Raw genomic sequence first — 21,880 nt, 5'->3', positions numbered from 1 at the left:
AAAAATGGCCACCAGGAGCAGTGGATTTGTAGTACATGCACTGAGACCCTGGTGGCAAAAAACAAAACAAAACAACACGATGAGCTGAGAAATGAATCACAGAGGGAGTGGAGAGTGGATCTGGGCTGATCCCTGCGAGAACCGAAGCAGATCCCCCCCACACACACACACACATACATACACTCTCACACCTCAAAAGCAGTCGTAGAGATCATCAGGCTGAGGCCAGAGTTGCAGTTTGGCATTTTTATTCTTCCCTTAGAGTTTTTTCAAGGGCAAACATGACCAAAACTTCCCACCAAGAGAAGCCAGAGAAGACTGGGCTGAGAGTAGCTCCCCTGGGTCCTGCCCTCCTCCTTCTCCCATGGGGTCAGGGTTAGGGGCCAGGACACAAGCTCAGCAGCTCTGGGGAGGAGGGAAGCAGACCTTTCTGTTGCCCCTTCCCTCCACCAGCCAGGTTAAGGGGCAACAGGTAGCTCCATGCACCTGGTAGGCAGGATCCGGGAGAGAGGCCCTGCCTTCTGGCACATGTGCCCCTCGGTGCCTGTCAGTGTCCAGACACGCTACTCTGGCCTGTGGCCCAGTTGGCAAACATGAAGCTCAGATTGACCACCATGAAGACGATCCCCAGGACACCAAAACACAAAACCTGTGGGCAGGAAATCAAAGGGAAATGGGACAGGTTGGCCTTCTCCACCCAAGTTCTCAAAGACTTTCTTCAGAGTTCCCCCCCCACCTTAATTTACCCCTGACCTTCCTTACAGCCATCCCCTTCTGCCACACTTCAGAACCCTTCAGCAAGTCTGTTTCTCCATCCTCCTCACAGTGCCCCCACCCTCTGCAGCCCAGGTGGTGGCATAGTGGATAAAGGAATGGGCTTTGGGAGTCAGGTGGTAGCGCAGTGGGTTAAAAGCATGTGGCGCAAAGCGCAAGGACCAGCATAAGGATCCCGGCTCGAGCCCCCGGCTCCCCACCTACAGGGGAGTCACTTCACAAGCAGTGAAGCAGGTCTGCAGGTGTCTATCTTTCTCTCCCCTCTCTGTCTTCCCCTCCTCTCTCCATTTCTCTCTGTCCTATCCAACAACAAGGACATCAATAACAACAGCAATAATAACTACAACAATAAAGCAACAAGGGCAACAAAAGGGAATAAATATTAAAAAAAAAAAAAAAAGGAATGGGCTTTTAAGAACAAGGTCCCAAGTGCAGAATGATGCTCTGGTTCTCTCCTCTATATACATACATATATCTATATCTATCTATATCTATTTATATATTAAATAAAAGTGCTCTGGCCATGTGTCCCTTGATACCTGTCCCTTCCCATGTGCTCCCTGTCGGCTCAGACCCTTCCTAAGACAACCTCCTTCTTCCCTCCAGGTCTGCCCTTCTGAGGTACCCTCTTCTCATCCCAGCACCTTCCTGAGAATGTTTCTCTCTCCAGACATGTTGAAGTGCTCCCTCCTGGGGAGGTCCTCTCTCTCCCCCCTCCTGGCTCTCCCCTGGAACTCTCACCCGGATCTTGGTCCAGGAGTGCAGCGGTTCTACCTCGGAGGGTACAATGAGGAGGTAGAAAACACTAGGGAGAATGAAGATGAGGGTGGGAGCCGAGGTGGACCCTGTGGGACAAGCAGGAGGGACAGGAGTCCATGTGAGTCTGGGATACAAGGCCCCTCTCAGGTGGGGTTTGGGAACTGGGTTGAGAGTACTGACCAATAACTCCAAAGATATCCTGGATGTTTGGCACACAGATGACCAGGACATTGACCAAGATAAGGATGATCAGGGCTATAGCCACATGCCGGGGCCAGCTGAAGGCCTTGCTTGGGAAGAGCAGTTGCTGCAGGGCCCGTCGGATCTATAATCAGAGTTGGGGAGGACATTGTCAAGACCCAAGAGCTGCCTCCCTTTGTAGGTGAGCATCTGTGTTTACCTTCACCCTCCATCTGAACGTCCATCCCTGCCTCCACCTTGCTTTCCCTTCCATCTGGCAATCGGTGCCGCCATCTTGTTTAATCAGTCTTTTGTGCCACCATTTTCTGAATAAGCATCCATCTGGCAAAGCCTCCCTCGTCCTTCTGTCTGATCTTCCAACTTTTGCTTGTCCCCACTGTCTGAAATCCTCTTTTCCTCTTCCCAACTCTCTGTTCTTACCTCTTCAACTGACCTCTCGCTTATCATTCCATCCTGCTTCCTATCCTATCCTTGTTTCTAACTACCTCTTCTTTGTCCCTCCTATACGTATGGCTAGTGGAGAGCAAAATGGCCACCACCACCTGCTGCTATCCTTTATCTGTCACATCTCTATTTCTTTCTTTCTTCCTTTCTCTTTTTTTTATAGTGGTGTGGGGGATTGAACCTGGATACTTCGGAGCCTGAGGCATGAGAGTCTGCTTGCATAACCATTTTGCTACCTACCCCCACTCCATCTCTAGTTCTCCATCCTGTCTTCTACCTATGCCTCTACTCTCTCTGACCATTCCTGCCCCCTTTCTGTCTAGTCAGCCAGCACGGTGCCTCCACCCTTCAAATGATGGCTTTTATCCTTCTGACGCTATCCCCTTCTGTTTGATTAATCTCTGGCAAGTCTACCTTTTCTGTCTCTCCAAACCTGCTTCCTCCATGCACTTATCTACTTCCAGCTCACCCTACACAGAGCCATCTCTGTCTGTGCCCTCTAACCATCCACCTAAGTCCCTCTGCTCCCTGGGTCCACCCGTGCCCCTACGCACAGGGAACAGCACGACTGGCACAGTCAGAGTCACAGCAAGTAGCACGGCCAGACGCACGCAAAGGATGAGATAGTCCTTTTGACTGTACATATGCAGCATCTCTGCTTCCACAGTACCTGTGTCATGGGACATGGGACACCAGATAAATGAGGTGACAGGAACAAACACACAAGGCCAAGTGGTGAGCTCTAATTGAGGTGGGTGGGTTCTTCACTTTGGGAACTGATGGGTCCCACCCAGGGTATGGGTTGGGGAGTGCCCAAGCTCCTGACACAGTCCTCTCCCCAGTTCCCACCCAACCCTCTCCCAGCCCCACTCACTGTAGAAGGTAAGATAGCCAAAGGTCGCGGTGAGCCCATACATGCAGAACATGGCGCCGATGGACAAGTTGGCCACAGCCTGCATTTTACGCTTAGAGGGCCTGAGTTACAGAGGTCACGGAACATGTCAGGTCAAGACCAGATCCAGGAGGGCTTGATCCAGGACCCTCACTATCAGTTCCACCCCCAGAGCTGAGAGACAGTTGTCACACACTAAGACGACCATCACTCACTCCCCAGTGTGACCATTCTTCTCTATCTCATCCCCTCCATGATTTTCTCCTCTTCTCATGACACCATCGCTGCCTCTTTCTTCCATCTGATGATCCCTGCCACCCCTCTGTCTGATCACCAGCACCCCCCCCCCGAGATCATGCCCACCTCCTTTCTCCATCTATACCATATTCCATTGGATCATCCCATTCCGTACACACACTCCCCTCCCATTACATCATCTAGGGATGCCCCATCCATTGAAACTTGATCTGAATGTTAGAAAAGTAAACTACTGGGCTAGGCGGTGGTGCACTTGGTTAAGCATTCAAATTACAGTTCACAAGGAACCAGGTTCAAGCCCCTAGTCCCCACCTGCAGGAGGAAGGTTTCAAAAGTGGTGAAGCACGGCTGCAGGTGTCTCTGTCTATCTCCCTACCCCCTCTCAATTTCTGTCTGTCTCTAGCCAATAATAAATTAATTAATTAATTAAAAAAAGAAAAGAAAGGGAGTCGGGCGGTAGCACACATGGCGCAAAGAGCAAGGACCGGCCTAAGGATCCCGCTTCGAGCCCCCGGCTCCCCACCTGCAGGGGAGTCGCTTCACAGGCAGTGAAGCAGGTCTGCAGGTGTCTATCTTTCTCTCCCTTTCTCTGTCTTCCCCTCCTTTCTCCATTTCTCTCTGTCCTGTCAAACAACACACGACATCAATAACAACTACAATAACTACAACAATAGAAAACAACAAGGGAAACAAAAGGGAAAATAAATAAATATTTTTAAAAATTTAAAAAGAAAAGTAAAAGAAGCCTGAGAGGTCATGCAGTGGATAAAACATTTGATTTGCAAGCATGAGGTCCAAGTCCAGTCCTTGGCATCTCCTGTGCCAGAGTGATGCTCTGGTTCCCACCCCCACCTCTCTCTCTCTCTCTCTCTCTCTCTCTCTCTCTCACACACACACACACACACACACACACACACACACACACACACACACACACACATCTAGCAAGCAACAAAAAGGAGAAGGAGGAAGAGAAGGAAGAAGAGGAAGATGCCTAAGGCCCATTCAGTAAACAGCCCTTGCCTTGAGTCCCCCTGAGACGTCCCGGCCATCTCCAACCCCCTCCCTGGCTCCATATAATCACAGTCAAGCTGCTGGAAGGACTAAACAGACAATCAAGACTGTCAGCCTACCTACTGGTCCATCCCGCATACCCACTCACCGACAAAGCTCCGTGTAGATGGGCAGGACCTCAGGGTGGCAGACGAAGGCAAAGGCTATGATGGGCAATGTGTAGAACGTCTGGGGGGAAGGGGCCACACACACGCAAGGTTAATGCCTGCAGGGCTTTCTTCCCTCCTCGCCACACCCCTGGGCCTCCATGTAAGACATATGGAAGTCCATTACCTGGCTCCATCTAGTGACAAGACCAGAAACCCCGGATGCGATTCAAACCCTGTGTGTGTGCATACCCACCTCCGAGTCAGCTGTGAACAAGTGGGCCTCACAGCTGCTGTTGAGCCCCTGGTCGTACAAGTGGCTCATGTTCTCTATCATTGTCTCGTTGCAGCTGATAGGACAGCCCAGCTGGAACTTCTTATAGATGACCTAGGGGTGGGGAGAATGGTGGAGAGAAGATCACAGGGAAAGCTCTGTCCTAGTGTCCTGAGCGCCCACCCCACTCTCATCTCCTCTTCTCTCAGACTCACCGAAATGAGGAAAAACAGCATGCAGGTCAGAGAGAGACCACTGGTATACCCCAGGTAGCCTGTAAAGAGTAATAAAACCAGACTTTTTATTTCCACTCAGACTCACCTCCCCTCTAGAGCAAACTCCCATTCATCTCTTCAAACTCACATCAAACAAGTTTCCCACTGGGGTTTTACAACCTTTGAAAATGGGACAGTCTATAGGACAGGAAATGAGGAAGTGGATAAAACACTGGGCTCTCAAGCATGAGGTGCTGAGTTCAGTCCCCAGCATTGTATGTGACAAAGTGATGCTCTGAGTCTTGCTCAAAAATAAATCATTAAACAAATGAACAACAACAAAACAAACAAACAAAAAAACCAAAAGAAAGTGCTTGTTCTCTCCATCTGATCACCCCCCTCTATTCCCACTATCCAATAACCAACATCTCATTTTTAAAGCATACTGCCTCCCACCCCCCGCCCCCACCAGAGCACCGTTCTGCTCTAGCTTACAGAGGTACAAAGGCATGAAAGCATTTTGCAGAACCATCATGCTATCTTCTCTGCCCCGACCAATGTCTCTTACCCAAGTGTCTCATGAGGGTCAGTGGCAGGATGATCAGCACACTGACAGTGATGACGACGAGGCTTCTGGGAAGACAAGCAGAAATTATGATTACTTGTCAGCCAGAGCAAACTGTCTGGCAAACACTAGTCAAAAGACTCCCAGACAGACAGATTTTAGACTTCAGTCAGAGATGAGCCAACATCTTAGGTGCAGGAAGTCAGTCAGGTGGCCACAAGTACAAAAGGATCAACAGAAACAGTCCAGGGGAACAACAGACTGTCAGCAGAAGACGGTCAGAGAGACAAGTGAAAATGCGTGCACCATCAGTTAGAACCATGTATTAGACCTGCAGGTGAACACACAACCGGATGGGCAAATACCGCCCAGCCAAAAAAAAAAGAGTCAGTCTCACATAGTCCAACACAGGATATCAGGCAACAAGATCATGTCTGAGAGGTAGACCAGTAGTCTGAAATCTAGGAGCTAAGCATGAGCACAGAATCAGAGTCAGAGGGGTTTGGGCTGTGTGGTGGGATACCCAGTTGAGTTCAAGGACGGGGGCGGGGGAGTTTGAATCCCCACTCCCCAACTGCAGGGGAGGGTGCTCCACAAGCAGTGAAGCAGGTCTGGTGATGTCTCTTTTTCTTCCCTCTCAGTCTCTGCTTTCCCTTAAAATTTCTTTCTGCCCTATCAAATATTTAAAAAAAAAAAAAAAAGCCAACAGGAATGGTTGATTTGTAGTGCTGGCACTGAACCCCAGTGATAACCCTGGTGGCAATAAAAAAAATGGAGAGGCAGGTGGTGGTGTAGCTGGTTAAGCACACATATTACAGTGTGTGAGGGCCCAAGTTCAAACCCCTGGTCCCCGCCTGCAAGGGGAAAACTTTACGAGTGATGAAGCAGGTCTGCAGGTGCCTCTCTCCCTCTCTATCTTCCCCTTATGTCTCAATTTCTGGCTTTCTCTTTTTTTACTTTAGACACAGAGAAATTGAGAGGGATGGGGAAATAGAGAGGGAGAAAGAGAGGGTGAGGGAAGAAGGGAGAAAGAAGAGAGGCAAAGAGAGAGAGAGAGAGTGACTTGCAGCTTTGTTTCACCACTCATGAAGGTTCCCCCTTTCAGGTGGAGGCTGGGGAGTTTGAAGCCGAGTCACTGTACAACTATATTGTGTGCATCCAACCAGGGGCACCACCAACCAGTCCCCATCTATTTATGGCTGTCTCTATACAAAAAATAAATAAATAAAGATAATTTTTTTAAAAGTCTGAGGTTCCCAGTTTGACCCCTAGCACTGCATGTACTGGAGTACTGCTCTGGTTTCCCTTTCTCTACCTATGTGAAACTCTCTCAGATGTAATAAAATCCACTGCTCCTGGCAGCCATTTTTTCCACATTTTATTAGATAAGACAAAGAGGAATTGAGAGAGGAGGGGAAGATAGAAAGGGGGAAAGGAGGCAGTCAGATGGTAGTGCAGCGGGTTAAGCGCAAGTGGTGCAAAGCGCAAGGACTGGTGTAAGGATCCTGGTTCGAGCCCCCAGCTCCCCACCTGCAGGGGATTCGCTTCACAAGCGGTGAAGCAGGTCTGCAGGTGTCTATCTTTCTCTCCCTCTCTCTGTCTTCCCCTCCTCTCTCCATTTCTCTCTGTCCTATCCAACAACGACATCAGTAACAACAACAATAAGGTCCCGAGTTTGATTCCTGCCATCCCATGTGTCAAAATAATGCTCCGTTAAATCTGTCTCTCTCTCCTTTCATCTGTGTTAATAAATAAAAATGTAAGTAGTAATAACAATTTTTTTGCCTTTAGGGTTATTGCTGGGGCTCAGTGCCTGCACCATGAATCCACTGCTCCTGGAGGCCTCCCCCCCCTTTTTTTGCACTTGTTGTTGTAGCCCTGTTGTGGTTATTATTGTTGTTGATGTTGTTCCTTGTTGAATAAGACAGAGAGAAATGAAGAGAGGAGGGGAAGACAGAGAGGGGGAGAGAAAGATAGACACCCGCAGACCTGCTTCACTGCCTGTGAAGCGACTCCTCTGCAGGTGGGGAGCCGGAGGCTCCAACCTGGATCCTTACGCCGGTCTTTGAACTTTGTGCCATGTGCGCCAAGCCCGCTGCGCTACCGCCTGGCCCCCAGTAGTAATAATAATTAGGAGGTCATCTGATGGCACACCAGGTAGAACACAAAGGTTACATGCACAAGCCCCGGGGTCCCCACCTGCGCAGAAAGTAGCTTTATGAGTGTCAGAGCAGTGCTGAAGATATCTCTTTCTCTCCCCCTCTCCTTCTCTGTCTCACCCTTTCCCCAAAAAAATTAAATTAAGGGAGCCTGGTGGTAGTGCAGTGGGTTAAGTGCACATGGCACGAAGTACAAGGACTGGCATAAGGATCCTGGATTGAGCCCCCGGCTCCCCACCTGCAGGGGGGTCGCTTCACAGGCAGTGAAGCAGGTCTTCAGGTGTCTATCTTTCTCTCTCCCTCTCTGTCTTCCCCTCCTCTCTCTATTTTTCTGTCCTATCCAACAACAATGACAGCATAAACTACAACAATAAACAACAAGGGCAACAAAAGGGACAAAATAGCCTCCAAGAGCAGTGTATTCGTGGTGCAGGCACCGAGCCCCAGCAATAACGATGGAGGCAAAAAAAAAAAAAGTTAATTAAATTTTAAAATATCTTAGGTGTGTCTGTCTTGCTGAGCTTTTAAGTTTGCTTGATATACTAAAAAAAAATAAATCATGATCATTAGGGGCCAGGTGGTAGTGTGGTTGGTTGAACACACATTACAATGCTCAAGAACCCGAGTTCAAGACTCCGGTCCCCACCTACAGGAGGAAATCTTTAAAAGTGGTGAAGCAGTGCTGAAGGTGTCTCTGTCTCTCTCCCTATCTCCCGTTCACTCTCAATTTCTGCCTGTCCCTATCAATAAACAAATACAATTTAAAATAATGATAATCAGACCACTCTAGTCACATAGACAGTCGGCTCCCTATATGGTCTCAGAATCAACTCAGATCCCTGGCAGAATACATTCAGCCAGCAGATGGATCCAGGAGCAATCAGACAGATGCACACTCAGAAAATACACACAGTTCAGGGAGGCGGGGTGGTAGTGCAGCGGGTTAAGTGCATTTGGCATGAAGCGCAAGGACCAGTGTAAGAATCAGGATTCGAGCCCCTGGCTCCCCACCTGCAGGGGAGCCCCTTCACAGGCGGTGAAACAGGTCTGCAGGTGTCTATCTTTCTCTCCCCATCTCTGTCTTCCCCTTCTTTCTTTCCTATCCAACAATAACTACAACAATAAAAAAGGGCAACATAAGGGAATAAATATAAAAGAAAAAGTCAGAGCTGTGTTACAGAGGAAATAGACATAGTAATGAATTCAACACATACAGCCGGACAGTTTGCCTGAACAACGATTAACCAGGAGAGGCAGGTAGTGGCACACACAGTGGAGTGCACACATGACCTGGGTTCAAGCCCTGGTCCCCACCCCCATACTGTCCAGGTGAGCTATCTTACTAGCCCCTTAGACCCTTCTTCCCCTCCTCCCTTCCTTCTTTCCTTCCTTCCTCCCTCCCTCCCTCCTTTCCTTCCTTCCTTCCTTCCAGATTTCTTTGGGAGGCCGTGCTTAATAATTCACTTGGAGCACTTGCTTTGTCATGCAGGAAACCCAGGTTCAAGTCCAGTCCCTACCACACTGAAGGAAGCTTCGGTGCTGTGGTGTCTTTCTCTGTCTCTGTCTATCTGAGAAACTGGGCCTAGAATGCTAACACCCTAGTAATGACAAAAATGAATGACCATCCATATGGATGGATGGATTGATAGAAGGATGGATGCATGGATGGATGGATGCATGGATGGATGGATGAATGGATACTAGGAAAGTATTTGGAGGAAATAGTTCACTGGACTTACATACCTGAGGTTGAAGTTTGATTCCCGGTGCCACATGTACCAGAGTGGTACTATGGTGTCCTCTCTCTCTCTCTCTCTCTCTCTCTCTCCCTCCCTCCCTCCCTCCCTCCCTCTGTGTCATATTTTTATTAATGATTTGGTAATGGTTTATAAGATTATAAAACTACAGGGAGTTGGGCTGTAGGGCAGCGGGTTAAGTGCAGGTGGCGCAAAGCACAAGGACCGGCATAAGGATCCTGGTTCAAACCCCCGGCTCCCCACCTGCAGGGAAGTCGCTTCACAAAGCTGTGTGCAGGTGTCTATCTTTCTCTCCCCTTCTCTGTCTTACCTTCCTCTCCATTTCTCTCTGTCCTATCTAACAACGACAACATCAATAACAACAATAACTTAAAACAACAATAAAAAAAAACAAGGGCAACAAAAGGGAAAAATAAATAAATAAATATAAAACAAATAAAAAAAAGATTATAAAACTATAGTGATAATGGTCAGCCCCAGGAGGTAGTGCAGTGAATAAGGCATTGAGAACCTCATCAAGCATGAGGTTCTAAGTTCAAGCCCTGGCACGGCATGCACCAGAGTGATGCTCTGTGCCTTTCTCTCTACTAGTAAATATTTTTTAAATAAAAAATAAAGCTACAGGGGTATATTTCCTCACTACACCCACCACCAAAATTTGTATCTCATGTGCATCTGTCTCTATCACATGTAATGCATAAAAATCTTCTATCTTGGGAGTCGGGCGGTAGCGCAGCGGGTTAAGCACATGTGGCGCAAAGCGCAAGGACCGGTGTAAGGATCCAAAGTTTGGAGTCGTGCGAAGATAATAGCGGTTTTGAAACCAAAGAAAGACCCAACACTGGCCGCCAGCTATAAACCAATTTCTCTCCTCTCCATGTGTTACAAACTCCTTGAAAGGCTGCTTCTGTCACGAATTTCTCCTCTTACAAAGAAATTCCTATCACCCGCCCAAGCTGGTTTCCGCCCAGGAAGATCTACCTGCGAACAAGCCCTGGCCCTCTCAACTTACATTGAAAATGGATTCCAGAAGAATTTAAAGACGGGTGCTGTCTTTGTTGATCTCACAGCAGCCTATGACACGGTCTGGCACCGTGGTCTCCTAGTCAAGATCTCAAGATGCCTGCCTCCATGGGTGGCCAACACTATATCGTTTCTTCTCCAAAACAGAAGATTCCGGGTGCATCTGGGTGACAAGTCTAGCAGATGGAGACTTGTCTCAAGTGGCCTCCCCCAGGGCTCTGTTCTGGCTCCTACGCTATTTAATATTTACATCAATGACCTCCCAGAAACTTCTTCAAGGAAGTTCATCTACGCCGATGACATCTGCTGTGCAACTCAGGCATCCAAGTTCGACATCCTCGAGGAAACACTCATGAAAGACATGTCTCTGATATCTGATTACTGTAAAAAATGGCGACTAATCCCTAGCACTGCAAAAACGGTATCATCTGTTTTCCATCTACACCATGCCTCGGCCTCGCGTGAGCTTAATGTGCAGCTTGGCGATACGAGAATCCGGCATGAAGCCCAGCCAGTCTATCTTGGCGTTACTCTCGATCGCACTCTGTCATTTCACGATCATCTCATAAAAACTGCAGCAAAGGTGGGTGCGAGGAATCACATCATTGCAAGACTGGCCAGCTCCTCATGGGGCGCGAGCGCTTCCACACTACGATCATCATCTCTGGCATTATGCTATTCCACTGCAGAATACTGTGCCCCAGGATGGTTCCGTAGCCCCCATGTCCACTTGGTCGATTCCAAATTATATTCCTCCATGAGGATAATTTCTGGAACCATCCGTTCCACCCCGGTTCCATGGCTGCCAGTTCTTAGCAACATTGCCCCGCCAGATATTCGTCGGGATGCGGCATCATCTAAGTTCATTTCCCACGTCTACGTTCGACCGGACCTGCCAATATACGCGGATATCTTCGCCCACCCTGTCCAACGCTTGACGTCTCGTCACCCAATCTGGTCCCCTACGCCTACACCGAACTTCTCTGTTCCAGACTCTTGGAAACAGAGTTGGCAGTCAGCTGAGGTAAAGAACAAACACCTCATCACAGACCCCTGCAAGCATCAACCCAGCTTTGATCTAGCACGTTATGATTGGGCCCTCCTCAATCGCTATCGAACAGACCATGGCCGGTGCGCCGCTATGTTCCATCGCTGGGGAGCCAGAGACGACCCGAATTGCCCCTGCGGCTCCAGACAGACTATGACCCACATAGTCAACGACTGCCACCTCTCCAGATTCAAAGGTCTCGAAACTTTACATCAGGCTCAACCTGACGCTGTTGACTGGCTATGGAAGAAGGGCAAACGCTAGAAGAAAGAATGATCCTGGTTCGAGCCACCAGCTCCCCACCTACAGGGGGGGTCGCTTCACAGGTGGTGAAGCAGGTCTGCAGGTGTCTATCTTTCTCTCCCCCTCTCTATCTTCCCCTCCTCTCTCCCTTTCTCTCTGTCCTATCCAACAACAATGACATCAATAACAACAATAATAACTACAACAACAATAAAAAACAAGGGCAATCGTGGTCCGGGAGGTGGCGCAGTGGATAAAGCATTGGATTCTCTACCAAGAGGTCCTGACTTCAATCCCCGGCAGCACATGTGCCAGAGTGATGTCTGGTTCTTTCTCTCTCTGCCTATCTTTCTCAAGAATAAATAAACAAATTCTTTTTTTAAAAAGGGGGGGCAGCAAAAGGAAAAGATAAATAGAGAGGAAGATAGAAAGATAAACACTTGCAGACCTACTTCACCGCTTGTGAAGCGACTCCCCTGCAGGTAGGGAGCCGGGGCTCGAACCGGGATCCTTACTCCGGTCCTTGTGCTTACTGCCACCTGCGCTTAACCCACTGCACTACCGCCCAACTCCCAGTCTTTCTTCTTCTTCTTCTTCTTTTTTTTCCCCTCTAGGGTTATTGCTTGGGCTCAATGCCTGCACTATGAATCCACTGCTTCTGGAAGCTACTTTTCACATTTTTGTTGTCTTTGTTGTTTATTGTTGTTGTTATTATTGCTGTTTTTGTTATTAGATAGGACAGAGAGAAATCAAGAGAGATGAGGAAGACAGAGACGGGGAGAGAAAGATAGACACTTGCAGACCTGCTTCACTGCTTGTGAAGAGACCCCCCCCCCCCGCAGGTGGGGAACCAGGCACTCGAACCGGGATCCTTAGGCAGGTCCTTGAGCTTTGAGGTATGTGTGCTTAACCCGCTGCGCTACCATCCAGCCCCCCCCCCCTTTTTAAATCTATCTTCAAAATGAATAAAGAGACTTGACATCCAGGGTCAGTCTCCAGGCTACTGGGTAGACAGAGTCAGTTCATGGAATCAGCCAGAAGGACAATCCCAGAAATCAACACCTGGTCTACTGGACTCCCCTGGTCAAACCTACAGTCGTGTGGACTTCTGGCATCATAGTGCACAGGAATTAGGGCCTGGCCAAAGGAAACAAAGGACAGTCAGCTACACAACAACAGGGGTGCTGTTCACTCACTCCTTGGGATTCTTGTCCATGAAGTTTCCAATCACCAGGGGAAGCTCAGATTTGATGATGAACAGGTAACTGGACATGGCTGGTGTAGATGGGAGAAGGTTTCAGCGAAAAAGGTTCCCTTCTCCTCTTCCCCCCACCCCATCTTTCGAGGCCCAGTCTGGGAGGGGGCCACCTCCCTGGATCCTCACCTCCAAGGTTGTGTAGGCAGATGACCATGGCCACCACTACCTTCCCCACAGGGCCCAGTGCCTTCTGTCCCAGCTGCTCATATGCTCGGATGCCTGGAGGGAGAGGAAGGGCAGAAAGGAACAGGTTATGGGGTTCATTTGAGCCTGATGACCAGAAGTGATGAGTGGACTGGGAGGGGACCCTGAGGTCTAGGAGCTGGGGAGTTGGGGAATTGGGTTCAGTTGATGGGGCTGAAGAGCTGAGCATTTAGGGGGTGGAGGCTAGGAAGGGTAGCTGAGGCCGAGGAGGTTGGGGTTCAGACAGTGGAGGATTCCTGAGACAGTGGGTGGGAATAAAGTCTGCGCGCTGGGGCTGAGGAAGGACTGGAGATGCCAGGGTTGTGATGTTGATCTCCACGGCTGAGAGTAGGGCTGAAGACCAACAAGGGGTGGGGGGCGCCTTAGAGGAGATGAGGAGAGAGGGTATCATAGTGCAGGCCGGGGGTCTTTTAGGAGAGGATCTGGAGGCCACCGAAGTGGTGTGGAGAGAGCCTGGGTAAATTAATAGGATGGTGTTGGGGTCCCAAGGGGTGGGGGTTGGGGAGCAGGATGCGGGCTCCGGATCCCACCGATGACACCGGCACAGGTGAGCAGGAGGTGGATGGAGTAGGAAGACAGGAGCGCGATGCACAGCAGCAGGGCCCTGTGGTGGGTGGGTGACACAGCTTAGTCCCTCAACCCTACCCCACCCCCGTTTCCTCCCGGAGTACCCCCTGCCCCAGGGCCTCACCAGAAGAAAAGGACCCCGGTATGGGCCATGGCATAGGACAGTCCCAGGATGCCGCTGCCCATGATGGCATTGCTGAGGTTAAACACCGACATTCCAAATGAAGTCTTTCCCTCAAACTGTGGGTGAAGGGAGAGTAGAGTTCAGAGCAGGGAGGAGGGGCACAGTAAGGACACTAGGGCTGGGGCGGGGGGGGGGGGGGGGGGGGGGGGAGTGGAGGCTGGGCAGGAAGAGTCAGGGAGGAAGTAACTGAAGTTGAGGCTGAGAGGATTTGGAGGGACAGGAGGTAAGAAGGAGGGAACCAGGAGACACTTGGGGAGAAGGGAAGGGAAGGAGAGGAGCTGGGACTGGGGTGTGGGGGTCACTCACGTCCATGAACTGGGTGGGCTTCCTCCCCTGAGCAGGACCCTGACTGGGCAAGAATCTCTCCTGTTGCTGCCTGGAATTGTGGGCCATGGGGGTGTGTGTGCATGAGAGACAGTTCAGGAACCCTGGACCTCAACCCCTCTTCCAAGTCTCAGACTCACCCCACTGTCTCTGTTGCCCCGACTACTACGGGGTGCGCTCCATTCATCTTAAGTTCTTGCATTTCCATCCTGGGGGCTGGGGAGAGAGGACAGGGAGTGGTCTGAAGTAGAGCAGGGGTGGCTTCCATGTGAAGGGGAGGAGGACAGAGACATAGAGATAAGGCAAAGAAAAAGAGGGACAGAAGGATGGGAGAGACATCAGTGGCTCCTCCGGAGAAAGAAGGAAAGAGAGGGAAAGAGGTCAACAAGAGATGGGAGAGGGTATCCCAGAAGGTGGCGCAGTGGTTAAGGCTGGGTTCTCACCAGCATAGTATGTGCCAGAGCAGTGCTCTGCTTCTCTCTCTCTCTCTCTCCCTCTCCTTCGTCTCTTCTGAATTAATAAGTGTTTTAAGAGCGATAAAAGGGGACCCAGAGAGTCCTTAGACTGGCTTCTCCTCCCAAACAACAAACTTACTCAGTCCTTCCCCCACCCTCTCACCCCGCCTTCCTTCTACCCCCACTACAGGGCCCACAGCCAGATGGCTTACCCGGTCGCTGGCTTACACTTAACAGCTAGGAGGCGAGCTGAGGAGCTAGGACTAGGGGTGGGGGTGGGGGTGTCACTCACATTCAGGAACTGGGTGGGCTTCCTCCCCTGAGCTGGACCCTGTCTGAGAAAAAAGCTCTCCTGTTGCTGCCTGAAGTTGTGAATTGTGTGTGTGTGTGGGGGAGTGAGCAATGATTCCGGAACCCTGGACTTCATCTCCTCCTCCAAGTCTCAGACTCACCCCACTGTCCTTGTTGCCCCCTCTGCGGGGCGGGCTCCGTTCATCTTTGAATTTTGCATTTGCATCCTGGGGGCGCCACAGGATATCTCCCCTTCCTGCCCCCCCAACCCCAGCAGCTGGAGCCCAGGCTGGCAGTTTATGAGACCTGTTTCAAGGGCTGGAGTTGGGGGTGGGGGTGGCAGGCTCGGAACCCACAGGCACCCACCTCCACCCCCGAGGCCCAGATGCTGCGAAGTGCTCTCTGTCACAATTCTGGAACAGCCTCCCTAGAGGCCAAAGGCAGTTTCCCTAATTGTGTCCCCTTCCAGGGACAGAGGTTACCCTCAGACCCTCTGCGAACCCCTCCCCTACTTGGAACTAGAGGGATTATCTCGCACCCCAACACTGGTCTGGGGCCAGAAAGACCTTGGGTGGAGATTCCCTTCTGGGCTTGGAGTAGAAGAGGGGATGGTGACTGGGGAACCCGAGTTCATGGAGCCTCTCCCTGGGAATGCATGTAGGAGTGTGTGTGTGTGTGTGTGGGGGGGGTTCTGGAAAGTCGGGAAACCCTGCTTCCTGAAATGGGGTGTCTCTAAAGAAATACCCAGCCCTAAACTCACTTCCTGGACAGGACGGAGCTCAGAAACCCGGGCTCAAGGCTCTGATCCCCAAATGAGTGTGGCTACAAGTACCTGCAGAAAACCCCCTTTGCCAAGCCCTGAGCCTTGAAACCCCTTAGACTGGGAGGGTGATCAAGGAACTCTGTCCTTCATCCTGCCGGGCTTCTGAAGTCTCCCAGCCACCCCACAATTCACTTCCTAGGTGGGAGAAAGTTACCAAGAACACCCGCTAAACATACACACACACACACACACACACACACACACACACACACACACACACACACCTTCCACCCAGCCTTCAACTCTTGTTCAGAAGGTCCTCAGGTGGCCCCTGAATCCCTTCTCCCATAAATTGATCTCAAGCCTTGAGAGTTTCCAGAACACACCCCCCTCCCATTCCAACTAGCACCCCAGGCTCACCTTGTAGCTCCTCTTTTCTCCTGAAGCTGCAGCAATTGAGAGTGAGGCTCTGGGACCCCTGGCCCCTCAGCTCCCGCTCGCCCCCAAATGGCACTGCCTTCCTGGCAGGCAGCTAATCAGCTGGCTTGAGACCCAACGCCAGCGGGCTTTTTTTTTTTTCTTCTGGGACGAAATGTTAATTTAGTTTCCCTCCTTCTGCTGAGGGGGAGGGAAGTAGTGGCTTGGGGGATTGGGAGGGGAGGCGAAAGGTTTGTGTGGTTCTGGGTGCTGGGGAGGAGGAAGAGACCTGAGCAGCTAGAGGGAACTGACTCTGACGGCTAACATTTGGCGGGAGGGGACGGCTGGCGAGAAGCCAAGGGGACAATGATCACACTAAGAGGCCAGAGAAATGCCACCGGGACCAACAGACCGTAGGGCTTGGGTAAGCGGTCCCACTGGCTATGGAGCAATGGTAGGGACAGGTGGTCTGGGATTGGCTGTTGCAGTACCTGGAGGGAGATGACCAGCTGGATTATAAACAGGAGTCACAGCTGGCGGGGAGAGAGAGAGAAGAAAGAGGAGGGGGGAGGAGGGGAAAGGGGAGGAAGGAGGGAGGGAAAGAGAGAGATCCTCCACAGGACACTTCCTCAAACCGAGGCTGGACACAGAACAACGTGTGAGGAGGTCTTCTTTGAGTGGTTATGGGAGAGAGATAACTGAAAGGCAAGAAATGGAGCAGGTGCAGGGACTGGGGAAAGGGGGGGCAGACAGAAAGACTGACTTCAGATAGAAGCAGAAAAAGAGGGAGGGAGAGAGAGGCAACCAGACCTTAGGATTCCCTGGAGGGAGGCAAGGAGGAGCTGTGTAGCTGGGAGGAGAGTGTGGACACACAGTTTGTGATAGTCACACCCTGGAAGTCCTGGACCCCAGCCCAGGCACCCTATCAGTGGAACCCCATTGCCCGCCCATCTATTCAGTTCACCCCACCCCCCACTCCAACTCTTCAGGTGTTGATTGTCCCAGGCTAAGGAGTCAGGCACTAGGGTCTGGGGCCAACTCCGCCAAGGTGCTGGAAACCCAAGTGGCCCACAGGCCTGGGGCCCCTCTATCCGCCCCTCCCCCACCCCACCACACACACACACACACACACACACACACACACACACACTCCAGGGGGTAGCAGCACCTTCACACACACACACACACACACACACACACACACACACACACACTTCAGGGCGTAGCAGCACCTTCAAAGCTGGCCCACAGGCAAGCTCCCACCCCAACCCTAGCTGAAGAGTGGGGGTGGGGTGTTTACTTCCTCCTAGTATGGAGGGAGGGGCTAACTTAGGGTTTCACAGCCCCTTAGGGTATCCTGGGGCTGAGAGGTGGAGAAGGACTAGCTGTCCCACCCCCAGAGAGGCACAAACACTTTGGCAAGGCAAAGGCTTCAGTGAAGAATGCAGGCCCCCAGGGAGTCCTTGTGTTAAGGACAGACTAGGGGATGGTGATTCAGTGGTGTTTCTTTCTGAAGTGCACGTGGTTTCTTTATTCTTAAATTAAGATCCTCCTTTTCATTTTATTTATGTATTTATTTATTTTTGCAACCTCGGGGCCAGGTGGTGGCGCACCTAGTTAAGCACACACATTATTTTTACAGCCTGATCAGTGTCCTGCTTTCCCCCCGCCCCAGACTCTTATACCTATTTTAAAAATATTTTATTTGGCCTTTTCTTTCTTTCTGCAGGGTCTACACACCTACAATGGCTTGTACTTTCTTCTCTTTTTCTGTCTTTGCTTTCTCCTAATAAATGCTCATTTCCCTGAAAATTTTTTTTTTATCTATTGGGGCCAATGGAGGCACAACCCACTTGATCCGTACAAGTTACTATGCACAAGGGCCCCGGGTTGAAGTCCTCAGTCCCCACCTACAGGTCTGTTAGTGTCTTTTTTTTTTTTCTCTCCCTGTCTATCTCCCGCTCCCCTCTCAAGTTATCTCTGTTCTATCAAATAGATACTGGCTGCCAGTAGCAGTGAATTCTTTTTGCGGGTACCAAGCCCCAGTGATAATCCTGGTGGCAAAAGTAATAAATGAATAAGTGAATGACTTTATCTATTAACTAACAGGACTGGGCCAGAGAGAAACAGAGCTTCACTCTGGCACATGTGATGCCAGAGACTGAATTTAGGACCTCATGCTTGAGAGTCCAAGGGAAGACCCTAATATCTTGTTTTTTTTAATTGTTTTATATTGATTTATTTATTCGTGTTTGTTGTCCTTGTTGTTTTGTTATTGTAGTTGTTCTTGATGTCGTTGTTGTTGGATAAGACAGAGAGAAATGGAGAGAGGAGGGGAAGACAGAGAGGGGGAGAGAAAGATAGACACCTGCAGACCTGCTTCACAGCCTGTGAGGTGACTCACCTGCAGGTGGGGAGCTGGGGGCTTGAACGGGAATCCTTACACCGACACCCTAATATCTTGACCCTAACACAACTGTGCAGAGTAACTTCACGTCTGTCTGACTCTCTTTCTCTTTCTCTCTCTAGATAAACACAGAGATGCAAAGAGAGTGAAAGAAACCACAGCACTCGTGGTCCAGGAGGTGGCACAGTGGATAAAGCATTGGATTCTCAACTGTGAGGTCCTGAGTTCGATCCCTGGCAGCACATGTACTAGAGTGATGTCTGGTTCTTTCTCTCCTCCTATCTTTCTTGTGAATAAATAAATAAATTCTTAAAAAAGAAAGAAAGAAAGAAAGAAAGAAAGAAAGAAAGAAAGAAAGAAAGAAAGAAAGAAAGAAACCACAGCACTGAAGCTTCCTCGAATCAGTGGGGTTGGGCTCAAACCTTGCTCGTGCACATGGCAAAGCAGCGCTCAACCTGAGTGAGCTATTTCACTGGTTCTTCATCTATGTTTCTTTTTTAAGGATTCATTTATGAGATAGAGTGCACGGGCGGGGGGGGGGGTTAGGGAGGTGGCCCAATGGATAAAGTGTTGGACTCTCAGGCAAGAGGTCCTGAATTCAATTCACTAAAGCACATGCATCAGAGTGGTGCCTGGTTCTCTCCTCCTATCCTCATTAATAAATAAATAAATAAAATACTAAAAAGAGAGAGAGCACAGTGGGGTCGGATGGTGGTGCACCTGGTTGAGCACACATGTTGTAATGCACAAGGACCAGGGTTCAAGCCCCCACCCCCACCCCCACATACAGGAGGAAAGCTTCACGAATGGTTTAACAGGTCTGCATGTGTCTCTCTAGGTATCTATTCCTCTCTATCTTCCCTTCCCCCTTGATATCTATCTCTATTTATTGTCTCTATACAATAAATAGAGATAATAAAATTTAAAGAGACAGTGGTCCGGGAGGTGGCACAGTGGATAAAGCATTGGACTCTCAAGCATGGGGTCCTGAGTTTGATCCCCGGCAGCATATGTACCAGAAAGATGACTGGTTCTTTCTCTCTTCTCCTATCTTTCTCATTTACAAAAAAAAAAAAAAAATGTTTAAAAAATTTAAAGAGACAGAACACCATAGTATCACTGGCACACATGATGCCAGGAATCTAACTCTGGACCTCATATTTGAAGGTACAGTGTTTTTTTTTTTTTTTGCCTCCAGGGTTATCGCTGGGCAATTGCACCACAAATCCACTGCTCCTGGATGCCAGTTTTTCCCCTTTTGTTGCCCTTGTTGTTTTATCATTGTTGTGGTTATTATTATTACTGTTGCTGTTGTTGGATAGGACAGAAAGAAATCTAGAGAGGAGGAGAGACAAAGAGGGGGAGAGAAATATAGACACCTGCAGACCTGCTTCACCGCTTGTGAAGTGACTCCCCTACAGGTGGGGATGTGGGGGCTCGAACCGGGATCCTTACACTAGTCCTTGTGCTTTGCGCCACGTGCACTTAACCCACTGCGCTACGCTAGACTCCCGAAGGTACAATGCTTTATCCACTGCACCACTACCAAGTCACTGCAAGTGGGGAGAGGTGGGTGCTGAGCAGGTGTCTAAGGAAGAAACACTTCACTTAAGGTGGAAACCCATGAGTTGGACAAATTGGAGGGCCACGGAGATAGCCTGATTATTCTGCAAAAGACTCTCATGCCTGAGGCTCCAAAGCCTTAGGTTCAATCCCCAGCACCACCAGAAGCCAGATTTGAGCAACCTTACAGCCTCACAGAAAGATGACAGACCCAACAGGGGATTAAGCTCACAAGGACTTGCAGACATTATAGACTCACAGATACTATCACCCATAGGCTTTGTCATACACAAGAGAAGGAAGGGACAGGATTGGGGAGACAACATAATGATTCTGCAAAAAGATTTCATGCATGAGGCACCAAAGGACACAGGTTCAACCCCCAGTACCACCAGAGTTTAGGGTAAAGCCAAAAACAAACAGACAAAATAAGTTACACACAGACCAGTCCAAGAGCTGGACACAACGCATACAGTGAGGTACAGTGTAATACAACCACACAAGATGAGATAGAGAAAACACAAACTAGGGTGTCACTCTGGCACATGCAGTGCTGGAGATTGAACTCAGGACCTGCATTTTTTTTCTATATTATTGACTTTTATTAGTGCAAAAATTTTTTTTCTTTGTTTCTATCCACTCCAATAATAAAAACTGAAATTTTGCTAAATCCATAGTGTTATTTTTATCGTCTGTAATCAGTCTTTTAAAATATGATGCATATGTCTTTAAAAAAGCATAATCAGGGAGGTCAGGCGGTAGTGCAGCGGGTTGAGCGCATGTGATGCAAAGCGCAAGGACCGGCATAAGGATCCCGGTTTGAGCCCCCGGCTCTCTACCTGCAGGGGAGTCGCTTCACAAGCAGTGAAGCAGGTCTGCAGGTGTCTATATCTTTCTCTCCCCCTCTCTGTCTTCCCCTCTTCTCTCCATTTCTCTATGTCCTATCCAACAATGACATAAACAACAACATTAGTAATAACCACAGCAATGATAAAACAACAAGGGCAACAAAAGGGGGGAAATTATTAAGAGCTCCCAAATCACAGTTCCAGGACAGGTAAATTATTTCTAACATAAAAAAAAAAAAAAAAGACAGAATCAGTGGCCCAGGAGCTGGTGCAGTGGATAAAACCCTGTACTCTCAGACATATGCCAAAGTGGTGCTTTGGTTTGTTTTTCTCTCTCTCCTTCTCTCTTTCTTGTAAATAAATATAAATTAATAAAATTTAAAGACATAACTAGGTGAATTCCACAATAAAAACTTCTGTATAGTTCATGTACATGTGTTTGTGGCTGAAAACAGGTAAAATTCATTAAGAATCACTTAATGTAGACACACACACACACACACACCTGTTTATTCAGGCTTACTCTGACTTCTCCCTCCTCTAATCTATCTCATTCCCGCTGCACCTGCCCCCAGGCTTTGTGCATATGTGCCAGAGGCCAGCCAGGGAAAGAGACATCTGTCAGCAGAGGCCTTGGCTCAGATGGCTAAGGGGGAGGGGACCAAGGTGTTATTGGGCAGGTGTCTAGGTTTCAATAAAATTCTGCAGTGTTCTGTCCAAAGAACTAACAGACCTTGAACAGTAAGTAACTGCTCCCCACCCCTGCCTGACGCCTCTCTTGTGGCAACGCTTCTCACTGTGATCATTCTCTTCCCGGGGTCCTTCTC

At 49.5% G+C, this 21,880-nt stretch overlaps 1 protein-coding gene across 13 annotated transcripts; it reads right to left on the bottom strand.

The window, feature by feature from the left end:
• Positions 1-231: 231 nt before the first annotated feature.
• On the bottom strand, positions 232-16,749 carry SLC38A5 (solute carrier family 38 member 5). 13 transcript variants are annotated; one of them, XM_060183667.1, is made up of 19 exons: positions 16,727-16,749; positions 16,239-16,400; positions 15,217-15,373; positions 14,993-15,099; positions 14,450-14,525; positions 14,292-14,361; positions 13,926-14,041; positions 13,765-13,838; positions 13,157-13,249; positions 12,969-13,047; positions 5,546-5,610; positions 4,978-5,036; positions 4,745-4,876; positions 4,491-4,570; positions 3,053-3,153; positions 2,733-2,848; positions 1,714-1,858; positions 1,516-1,619; positions 232-649 (listed from the first exon to the last, which is right to left on the bottom strand). In XM_060183667.1, the coding sequence occupies exons 3-19, from the start codon at positions 15,279-15,281 to the stop codon at positions 548-550; spliced, it is 1,584 nt and encodes a 527-aa protein (XP_060039650.1). In that variant the 5' UTR covers positions 15,282-15,373; positions 16,239-16,400; positions 16,727-16,749; the 3' UTR covers positions 232-547. The 13 variants fall into 13 exon arrangements, with proteins under 13 accessions (XP_060039650.1, XP_060039648.1, XP_060039656.1 ...); XM_060183665.1 differs by lacking the exon at positions 16,727-16,749 and having other exon boundaries at positions 16,239-16,511; XM_060183673.1 differs by lacking the exon at positions 16,727-16,749 and having other exon boundaries at positions 15,057-15,095; positions 16,239-16,511.
• Positions 16,750-21,880: the final 5,131 nt, after the last annotated feature.

This window comes from Erinaceus europaeus, chromosome X (assembly GCF_950295315.1).
Source record: "Erinaceus europaeus chromosome X, mEriEur2.1, whole genome shotgun sequence".
NCBI lineage: Eukaryota > Metazoa > Chordata > Mammalia > Eulipotyphla > Erinaceidae > Erinaceus > Erinaceus europaeus.
Note: the sequence above shows the minus strand (reverse complement) of the source record. Positions and strands in the feature narration are given on the sequence as shown.